General features: G+C 58.9%; 4 protein-coding genes across 4 annotated transcripts; 3 read left to right on the top strand and 1 right to left on the bottom strand.

Moving 5' to 3' along the window:
- Window positions 1-78: 78 nt before the first annotated feature.
- Window positions 79-1,825, top strand: INS49_000993 (uncharacterized protein; the record flags this gene model as incomplete). The annotated part of the gene is made up of 2 exons (XM_043161826.1): window positions 79-375; window positions 530-1,825. The coding sequence occupies 2 exons, from the start codon at window positions 79-81 to the stop codon at window positions 1,823-1,825; spliced, it is 1,593 nt and encodes a 530-aa protein (XP_043030332.1).
- Window positions 1,826-1,925: 100 nt separating this feature from the next.
- On the bottom strand, window positions 1,926-3,095 carry INS49_000992 (uncharacterized protein; the record flags this gene model as incomplete). Its single annotated transcript, XM_043161825.1, has 2 exons — window positions 1,926-2,669; window positions 2,787-3,095. 2 exons carry the CDS (start codon window positions 3,093-3,095, stop codon window positions 1,926-1,928), a joined length of 1,053 nt encoding a protein of 350 aa, XP_043030331.1.
- Window positions 3,096-3,696: 601 nt separating this feature from the next.
- On the top strand, window positions 3,697-5,911 carry INS49_000991 (uncharacterized protein; the record flags this gene model as incomplete). The annotated part of the gene is made up of 3 exons (XM_043161824.1): window positions 3,697-3,802; window positions 3,874-4,421; window positions 4,475-5,911. 3 exons carry the CDS (start codon window positions 3,697-3,699, stop codon window positions 5,909-5,911), a joined length of 2,091 nt encoding a protein of 696 aa, XP_043030330.1.
- A 1,932-nt stretch (window positions 5,912-7,843) lies between these two features.
- INS49_000990 (uncharacterized protein) lies at window positions 7,844-9,853 on the top strand (the record flags this gene model as incomplete). The annotated part of the gene is made up of 3 exons (XM_043161823.1): window positions 7,844-7,886; window positions 7,983-9,648; window positions 9,727-9,853. The coding sequence occupies 3 exons, from the start codon at window positions 7,844-7,846 to the stop codon at window positions 9,851-9,853; spliced, it is 1,836 nt and encodes a 611-aa protein (XP_043030329.1).
- Between the last annotated feature and the right edge of the window lie 550 nt (window positions 9,854-10,403).

The following is a 10,403-nucleotide window of genomic DNA, read 5'->3' as shown; positions in this document are numbered from 1 at the left end:
ACTCCTCACGATATCTGTACATAAAATAATCATGACCTAGGAAATCCCTGGACTCGACCACTCCAGCGCCCTGCCATGATGCCTCTCCCCATCGTCAGGTCGGCTTCCGGCCTCACCCTCAGCTGCAAAACATTCATCGACCGTCAACCACAGCCCCTGTCCCGTCTCCTCTCATGCTCGTACTCTGCTTCTGCCGTCTCCCGGCATGACCGGCCGTTCCGGATGGCAGTCGTCGGCTCCGGCCCCGCCGGCTTCTACACCGCGTACCGCGTCATGTCCCTGATCGACCGCGCAAAGGTCGACATGTATGAAGCCCTGCCTGTGCCGTTTGGTCTGGTCAGGTTCGGCGTGGCTCCTGACCATCCAGAAGTCAAGGTATTCTCTTTCTATTTCCCTCTCATTCTCGCCATCTATCTTACAGTACCATCCCTACCCTGCCCCATCCGATTCATTCCTGTTGTGGCCCGAATGGGTTGTGCCATGAACGAACCAGCCTTTTGTTAGCCACGGTTTACTCACTACTGCACAGAACTGTCAAGACAAGTTCTCGGAGGTTGCGTCCTCTCCAAACTTCACATTCGTCGGCAACGTCTCTATTGGCCACAAGCCCTTCCACCCAGACGGCCAATCAGTCCCCCTGACCACGCTGCTGCGCCACTACGATGCCGTGCTATTCGCATACGGCGCAGCCAAGGACAGGACACTCGGCATACCGGGCGAGTCGACCCTGAAGCGCATCTATTCGGCCCGCGAGTTTGTAGGCTGGTACAACGGCCTGCCCGAATTCGCAGGCCTGAACCCGGATCTCTCTCAGGAAGAGGCCGTCATCATCGGCCAGGGCAATGTCGCCGTCGACGTCGCCCGCGCCCTGCTCGAGGACGTGGACAAGCTGCGGAAGACGGACATGGCCGACTACGCCCTCGACGCGCTGTCCACGAGCCAGGTCAAGAGGGTTCGCCTGGTCGGGCGGAGGGGTCCCATGCAGGCCGCCTTCACCATCAAGGAGATGCGCGAGCTGATGAACCTGCCCGGCGTGTCGGCCGACCCTATCGACAAATCGCTCGTCCCGTCCGACCTGAAGACCATTCCCCGAGCGCGCAGGCGCCTCACTGAGGTCGTCCTCAAGGGCTCTAAGACCCCGCGGTCCTCAGCATCCAAGTCGTGGTCGCTGGACTTCTGCCTGTCGCCCACCGAGTTCCACCCGGACCCAGCGGCCCTGGACGCCGTGGGGAGCACCACCTTCGAACGGACCTCCCTGTCCCCGGACCCCTTCGACCCGGACACCCGTGCCACCGGTACCGGGGAGGCCACAACACTGGCCTCCCCGCTCGTCTTCCGCTCGATAGGGTACAAGTCTGTAGCCCTCCCCGAATTCGACGCGCTCGGTGTCGCCTTCGACGCGGGCCGTGGTGTGATCGGCAATGACCACTATGGGGGGCGTGTGCTGCGCAGCGGGTTTGAAGGCGCTGAGCTGTTCCCCGGGCTGTACTGCTCAGGCTGGGTCAAGCGAGGCCCCACTGGGGTCATCGCGAGCACGATGGAAGACGCATTTGCGACGGCCGAGGCGATAGCGGAGGACTGGAAGAGGGGCAAGAAGTTCCTTGGTGACGCCGGAGCGGGACAGGCAAGGAGCGTCGACAGCGCTGGGTGGGAAGGGGTGCAGAGTGAGGCGGGCAGGAGCGTTGCCAATTCTGCTGTCGACTGGGAGGGCTGGCTGGCTATTGACAAGGAGGAGAGGGATCGAGGCCAGCAGAAGGGCAAGGAGAGGGACAAGTTCACGGCGACGGGCGACATGCTCAAAGTGCCCTTCTCATCCATGGCATAAGCTGTCACCTGTGCTCTCAAAAAGCAACTAAGAAAATCGTTTCACGACTGGTCCACGGAGTACAGGTTTATATATGGATTACACTAAAAGTACCTGAGGTCTATTCCTTCAATTTCTCCGTCAGCTCGGGCACCTTCTCGAAAAGGTCACCCACGAGCCCGACGTCAGCGACCTGGAAGATGGGCGCATCCGCATCCTTGTTGATCGCAGCTATCACCTTGCTGTCCTTCATGCCAGCCAGGTGCTGGATGGCCCCGGAGATGCCGACAGCCATGTACAGCTGTGGCGCAACCACCTTGCCGGTCTGCCCAACCTGCAGGCTGTTGTCCGCGTACCCGCTGTCGACGGCCGCGCGGGACGCACCGATGGCGGCGCCGAGGGTGTCAGCTAGGGGCTGCATCACCTTGTCGAACTCCTCCTTGGACTTGAGCCCGCGGCCGCCCGACACGACCTTGCCCGCCGTCGCCAGGTCGGGCCTGTCGGACTTGGCGAGGTCCTCGGACACCCACTCGGTGGGGCTCGCGGTCTTGGGGTCGGCGCCTTCCTCGACGGCCGCGGAGCCCTTGCCGAGCTCGGCGGGCGCGAAGGCGGTGCCGCGGATGGTGATGATCTTCACGGGGTCTGTCGACTCGACCGTCGCGATGGCGTTGCCGGCGTAGATGGGGCGCACAAAGGTGTTCTCGCTCTCGATGGAGGTGATGTCGGATATCTGCTGCGAGTCGAGTAGGGCGGCCACGCGCGGCAGGAGGTTCTTGCCGAATGCTGTGTGGCCTGCGATGACATGTGTGTAGCCTCCTTTCTTGATGTTCTCGACGAGGAGGTCGGCGAAGTTCTCGGGGAGGCCCTATTATTCAGAATGGGAATTGATCAGTATATTGTCTTCACTCTGGAAATCGATACAAGACAAGACTCTGAAAAGCTCCTCTCGATTAACTTTCAGAGTAAGGGTCGGCGTATGTACCTTATCATAAGCACCATTGTCTACTGCAAGTATCTTCTCCACGCCGTCTGCGGTTGCGGCCTCGTCTGCCACCGGCTTGATGTTGCTCCCAGCCACGAAGCCATGGACCGGACCACCGACCTTCTGGGCTGCTGTGATGGCGCTTAGGGAGCCATGGTTCAGCTTCCCCTCCTTCTGCTCGAGGACGGCGAGGGTCGAGGCGAGCCGGCGGAGTGCGGCGGGGCTGAAGAATGCAACGGGGGAGGTGGTGCGCTGCGCGATTCTCCCCCGCAGCTGGTGTGCTGCTATTCTCCGTGCCGTGCAAAGCATCTTGAAAGGTGTAGGACTGTCTCCGTCACCTCGGGTGCAGCAGAGAATGGTGAGCGACAGGAAACGGGGCGAATTGGGGTGACTAGAACGGCATGGGGAAGTCGAAGCCGTCACTCGATCGGCTGGCGACGGGCCATCGACACTGACCTCGGCCCTCCGTGACCGGCTCATGCAGCAGTCGCTTGGAGAGAGGGCAGGGGCCACGGTACGTAGGTACATGGGCAGACCCGGAGCTGGCGGGTTCTTGCCTGAGGCTGCCACTTTTTGGCATGGCCTGTGCTTTTGCTGCTTGGCCGTCGCGCCCAAATTTGATCCTCCAACGCGACAGATGCTCATCCATCCAAGAGCGCAGTCCAGCACGGGGACCCATCTTTCGCGACGGCAACCCATCATCATCAACACGGCGCCCGACCCCTCCCCGCCACCCAGTCCATTCGGAACAGTAGCTTGCAGCCTCGTGGATTGTGAACGCTCCCTCCAAACTGGTCGCTCCCCGCCTTACGTGTGAATTAGAGCTGCAATCGGCGCTAGTCGACTTCCACCCCGTTCTGCATTGCAGCAAAAGACAGCCGCAACCCCAGCCCCGACCTCCATCATCACCATGGAGGAGGAGAACGTCAGCTACGGCACCCCTGCCAATGGCGCATCGCCCGGCAGCAATCCAATCCTCGCGCAACCACCTCTGGCAGATGCGAACCCTGGCGAAGGTTGGTTTCAAAGTCCTGCACCGTTGCGCCAGCCATCCACTTTTGCGTCGGACTAAACACTTCTCATCTAGATGTTCAAATGGGCGAAACCGTATCCACTGAGCCACCAATCAAACAAGATAGCACCACACCCGCACCAGGAGTTTCTTCGGACAACCCTCTCGATGCCCCCGAAGGCCCCGCCCCCGACAATGTCGCTGCCCAGGATGAAGACATGGTCGACGCAGAGGGCGAATCTAAGGGAGACCAGCCCAAGGATGGCGACGCCAACGGCGAGAGCACTGTCGGGAAGACGAAGGAGGCGATTGAGAACGCTGCGCGCGAACATCTCATTTCCCAGAAGCACTCCATCATCCTGCCCAGCTACAGCACCTGGTTCGACATGAATGTCATCCACACCACCGAGCGCAAGGCTCTGCCCGAATTCTTCAACAATCGCAATCGAAGCAAGACTCCATCTGTTTATAAAGACTACCGCGATTTTATGATCAATACTTATCGGCTTAACCCTGCCGAGTACCTGACGGTCACGGCTTGCAGACGGAACCTTGCTGGTGACGTCTGCGCCATAATGAGGGTCCATTCCTTCCTCGAGCAATGGGGTCTCATCAACTACCAGGTATGCCCTCGACGTGGAGTCAGACGTTAGCAAAGATACTGACTATTCAATAGGTCGACCCAGACCACAGGCCGTCCCCGACTGGTCCACCATTTACTGGTCACTTCAAAATCATCTGCGACACCCCCAGAGGTCTCCAGCCGTGGCAGCCAGCGGCAGACCCCATCGTCGCTCAAGGGAAAGCCAATGCTGATACTGAAGCCAAGGCCAAGGCCGGTCCAGTGCCCAAGAGCGAGCTGAACCTGGAGGTTGGCCGCAATATCTACGAGGCCAATGCCAAGGGTGCTAAACTCAACAAGAGCGAGGGCAACACGAATGGTGATGGCCCCGCGACCAATGGCGTGTCGGGCACGCCATCCGACGAGCTCACCAAGGCACCCATCGCAAAGGTCAACTGCCAGACGTGCAGCGCTGATTGTACCAGAATTTACTACCACAACAACTTCGTTGATTCAGCGTCAAACACCAAGAAAAGCACTGACATCTGCCCGAGCTGCTTTGTGGATGGTCGATTCCCAGGGAACCAGCTAGCTACTAACTATCAGAGGATGGAGAACCCCACTTACTCGACAACGCTCGACAGAGACGCGCCATGGACTGACTCCGAACTATTACGGCTGCTGGAGGGTCTGGAAAGGTTCGATGATGACTGGAATGAGATTGCGGACCACGTCGGTACCAGGACTCGTGAGGAGTGCGTGCTCCAATTCCTGCAACTCGACATCGAGGACAAGTATCTGGAGTCAGAAAACTCGCTCGCGGCGCCTGTCGGAGTGTCGATGCTGGGAAGCCAAGGTGGGCAGCTACCATTCAGCCAGGCCGACAATCCCGTCATGTCGGTTGTGGCCTTCCTCGCCAGCCTTGCAGATCCTGCCAGCGCGGCCGCTGCCGCTGGGAAGTCGGCCGAAGAGCTGCGCCAACACCTTCGGGGCAAGCTTGAGTCAAGTGGTGCTCTCGACGAACAGTCCAACGGAAAGGGCAAGGGCAAGGAGAAGGAGGGCGACTCAATGGAGGTCGACATCCAGCAGGAGACTACCACTACCACTACCACAACGACCACGACCACAACGAAGACCACGGCACTCGCCAACATCCCCCTGGCGACGATTGGGGCTCGTGCCGACGGGCTGGCCTCCCACGAGGAGCGCGAGATGACGCGAATCGTGTCGGCGGCCGTCAACATCACCCTGCAGAAGATGGAGCTCAAGATGAAGTTCTTCAACGAGATGGAGGCCATCCTCCAAGAAGAAAGGCGCGAGCTGGAGCGGGGCCGGCAGCAGCTGTTCCTTGACCGGCTCGCGTTCAAAAAGCGAGTTCGCAGTGTGCAGGAGGAGCTGAAATCAGCAGCTCTCGCGGGCGGCGAGCAAGGTGCCCGGATGGCGCAGGACGTGGTGATGGACGGCGACAGGCTGAACCTGCAGGCGGCGGCGGTGGGCGGCAACGTGCAGCCGTTGAGCAGTGGGGGGCAAATCAAGAGCTACGAGGCATAGAATGTCGCGAATAGCTACGGTTGGCCCAGCCGAGGCCATCGGTTTCCACCTTGGGCTTGAGGCCAAAGGTACTCGCCTGCACTGCACGACTATTGATTTTACTCTACTTTTCCCCAAGAGTCTGATTGGGTTTCATGGAGACGTATGGGAGAGGCGTCAAGTGGGTCGGCGATGCGAGGAATCGCATTCCAACGTTTCTTTTTTGCTTTGAGATGGGAATGGTTACTGTAACAAAAGCTGCCTATGTTGTCCAGGATGAGAAACAGAGAGGTCGAAGCGGTAGCCTCAAAGAGATAGAAACTCTAATGCAGTGGACGATTTGAACACTTGGCATGCATACGCATTTTAATTTCAGGTCAGTCGCATCGAGGCTGTGACCCATTCGACCGTCCCGGGGACGCGGATGATGGTAACGGACAAGAACTAGTATCTGGGGTGCCTCTTCTCCTGGCTAACGAAGGCTAGAATGTGAGTGCTGATCGTCCCGCAAGTCCTTTTCTCTACTTTGCGACAAGCAATAAACCAACCCGGCTTGCGGATGTCTGCGCTTCGGCTCTTTTGAGCCGTGGCAGTAACAGACTGATTTGGTGTACTTGCGTGCGGGCTGCGTATAAATGCATGTTAAGAAAGACGAGGTGCCTGATTCAGGTAAACCAAAGGTTCTGGCATGTGAAGAATGACGTGGTGCTGGGAAAGGAGGGCCAGCTGTCGGCAAAACCCTCATACGGACCTGTCGCGTGGGCTGGTCTGCTCGATGTAAAGCGGGAAAAAAGCCCCAGGTGTCAAATGACTGTTGATATGGCCCTCAGTTCATAACTTCCGTCCATTACAGGCCGAGCCCGGCCTCGGCGGCTGAAGGTGAGGACCTGGACTGATAACGGACTGGTACAGTACGTAGAGTACATGGACCACATGGCCTATAGTGAACCATCGGACCGTACGAGGGTATCCGTCGCGGGGATGGAACGGCGTCTCCAGTTCTTATCCCTGCCAACCTCGGCTCGACGGAGCTGGGCGGAGCGGACGGACGGTTTTCGCGGGGGGAACAGGTCAGTCGTTTTAGTCTGGGGAAATCTGCTCTGACCTTGGCCCGCCCCCTTGCGACCTGCCGTTGGACTAGTGCTGCGTGCAATGTACAATGTGGTAGTGGTCTACCTGGGCACTCTGTTCGGGCCGGGCTTCGGGTGGGAAGGTGCGACAGGCAGATGGGCAGACTGGCTGCTTGGGAAACGGGCCAAGAGGGGTGGGGGAAGAGGGGGAATGTACCCTTTATAACCACGCAGATGCCTCTGTCGCTCCCGCTGCCACATGCCAGACCGTCCACCTCGTACGTGCAGTTCTCGTTGAGTTGACTGTTCACCAATCCACTGCAAGATCCAACATCCAGAAGCTGTGCGGTGACGTGACGGCAGATCCCTGGTAGCACTCGCTGTCCGGTGCTGCACTGCATTGCGTTGCCTAGTATCGATCTATCAAGAGTACGGCTCTTGCTTAATACCTCGGCTTCGGCGTTGCGTATACCCACAACCACACCATCGCCGGCTACTCCAGAGAGGGCAACCCCTACTGCCGAAACACACCCACGCCAGTCGCCGACACACCACGCGCTGGCCACTCAGTCCCTTGGATACTTCTTGTCGCTGAGCAGTGTCACCTGCTCTCCTGTCCCGCCCTGTCTGCACCCTCGTAGAGCCCTCGCGCCTGTGTCTCTTTCACAAGCCATTGGTGATGTTGGCTGCTTTTGCAAGGACTGAACTTCGGTCCCAACCTTTGCGAGCTCTACGCGGTAGCAGCAGCACAACCACCCTCCTCTCGAGTCGGCCGGCTCCACTGGTTTGTCGCCCCACGCCCGTCCTCTTAATTCGTGTCTCCCCAACCTGACCGACACCCGTCCGCTCACCTACCTTCTCTTTCCGACAGATCGCAGCAGCCATGGCGCCCGCAAGTCGACGAGCCAACAGCTCCTTACCTGAAGGTCAGTTGCGGATGCGCCCACCATCTCACCCTCTCCCTCGCAGAAAGGCACTTTGCCCAGCAGCCAGCAGTCCACTGATGCAAGGAGCGCTCACAGGTTACGCCGAGGACAAGTCCAAGGGCCCCATGCTCCGCTTTCAGGAATCGCTGCCCCGTCTGCCCGTGCCCACCCTCGACGAGACAGCGGCCCGCTACCTGAAGTCTCTCCACCCGCTGCTCAGTCCAGGCGAGTTCGAGCAGAGTAAGAAGGCGGTGGCGGATTTCGTCAAGCCCGATGGTATCGGCTCAAAGCTGCAGGCGAAGCTTCTGGCCCGTCGCGAGCATCCCAAGCACAAGAACTGGATCTACGACTGGTGGAACGACGCAGCATACCTGTCGTACCGCGATCCTGTCGTCCCCTACGTCAGCTACTTCTACTCTCACCGCGATGACCGCAAGCGTCGTGACCCTGTCAAGCGCGCTGCCGCCATCAGCACCGCGGTCTTGAGCTTCAAGAAGGCGGTCGATGAGGGAACCCTGGAGCCCGAGTACATGAAGAAATTGCCCATCTGCATGGACAGCTACCAGTGGATGTTCAACGCCAGTAGGGTTCCCGCTAAGCCGGCCGACTATCCTGTCAAGTTCGACCCCAAGGCGCACAAGCATCTGGTGGCCATCCGCAAGAACAACGTCTACAAGATCGTCCACGAGGTCGACGGGAAGCAGCTCAACACGGCCGAGCTGGAGGCGCAGTTCCGACGGGTCTACGAGCTGGCTGTGTCGCGCGGTCCGGCCATCGGTGCCCTCACCTCCGAGAACCGCGACGTGGCTACCGACGCCAGAGAAGTGCTGTTGGGCGCCGATCCTAGCAACAAGGCCGCCCTCGAGACGGTCGAGTCCGCCTCATTCGTGGTGTGTCTCGATGATGCCGCCCCTGTGACGCTTGAGGAGCGCGCACACAGCTACTGGCACGGAGATGGACAGAACCGCTGGTTTGATAAGCCCCTGCAATTCATCATCAACGACAACGGCACATCGGGCTTCATGGGCGAGCACAGTATGATGGATGGCACACCAACGCATCGCCTGAACGACTACGTGAACGACGTCATCTTCAACAACAAGATCGACCTCAGCTCGACCGACGTGCGCTCAAACGTCCCCGAGCCGTCCCTGGTCAGGTTTAATATCAACAAGGACGTCCAGAAGGAGATCGACCGCGCGGTCACCGACTTCAACTCGGTCATTGGGCAGCATGAGCTGGCCGTCCAGTCCTACCAGGGCTACGGCAAGGGCCTGATCAAGAAATTCAAGTGCTCGCCCGACGCCTACGTGCAGCTGATCATCCAGCTGGCCTACCACAAGATGTACGGCAAGAACCGCCCCACGTACGAGAGTGCGGCGACGCGGCGATTCCAGCAGGGCCGCACCGAGACCTGCCGCTCCGTGTCGGACTCCAGCGTCGCGTGGTGCAACGCCATGGCAGACCACGGCGTCGACGACAAGACCAAGGTCGGGCTGTTCCGCGAGGCCATCGCCGCTCACCTCGAGTACATCAGCGCCGCGAGCGACGGCAAGGGCGTGGACCGTCACCTCTTTGGGCTCAAGAAGCTGCTTGGCCCCGGCGAGGAGCTCCCCGAGATCTACAAGGACCCGGCCTACGGCTACAGCAGCTCGTGGTACCTGTCGACTTCGCAGCTAAGCTCCGAGTTCTTCAACGGGTACGGGTGGAGCCAGGTTATCGACGCCGGTTTCGGCATCGCCTACATGATCAACGAGAACAGGTACGTATCCCAGCTCTGGGGAGGAAGAATTAATAGGGTGGGAATAATGAAAATAGTGGCTAACCACATGACCAACAGCATCAACTTCAACATCGTCTCCAAGGGCCTAGGAAGCCAGAAGATGAGCTTCTACCTCAACGAGGCGGCCGGCGACATGCGCGACCTGTTGACGCCGACCCTCGAGGCGCCCAAGGCCAAGCTGTAAAGGGCCTGGCAGGACACATCTGTTCCAAACCGACAAAAGGCGAGGACCAGGGATAGAGGTGGCACATGTGCTGTTGGAGTGAAAGGGGCCAGACCACACATAGAAGTGATCTTCCGACTTGGGGCTCAAAAGTCATCATATTTCCAATGTGTTTCCGAGCTATCATTTATATAGACGCATAACTAGGCATCCCCTCCCGCAGGCCCACCGGCTGTCACCTCCCAGCCGTCTCTGGCACGGCCCGGCGTGGAAGGGGAGGTTGGCTTGTATACTAGAGACTTTGAAGCGCGCTTACAGGCGCGCATGCAATATTAGATTTTGATGAGATCCGCGATGCTCCATTGATCCACCACGCCAGAACGTTCCTGACTTGCGCGATGGGGCAAAACTGATATCCCAAGTGACGGATAATGCAGTACCATCACACAATCAAGTCCAATCTTCCCGTAAGCTTATAAAAGCTCCTGACTACAGCAGTTGTTCGACACCCGAGGCGGTGGAGAAACAGCTTCCAGAAGCCCACCAAAAGAAGACATGCATAACAACACGT

This window comes from Diaporthe citri, assembly GCF_014595645.1.
Source record: "Diaporthe citri strain NFHF-8-4 chromosome Unknown scaffold_1, whole genome shotgun sequence".
In the NCBI taxonomy this organism is placed as follows: Eukaryota; Fungi; Ascomycota; class Sordariomycetes; order Diaporthales; family Diaporthaceae; genus Diaporthe; species Diaporthe citri.
The sequence above is the reverse complement of the archived record's forward strand: the minus strand, read 5'-3'. Positions and strand labels throughout refer to the sequence as shown.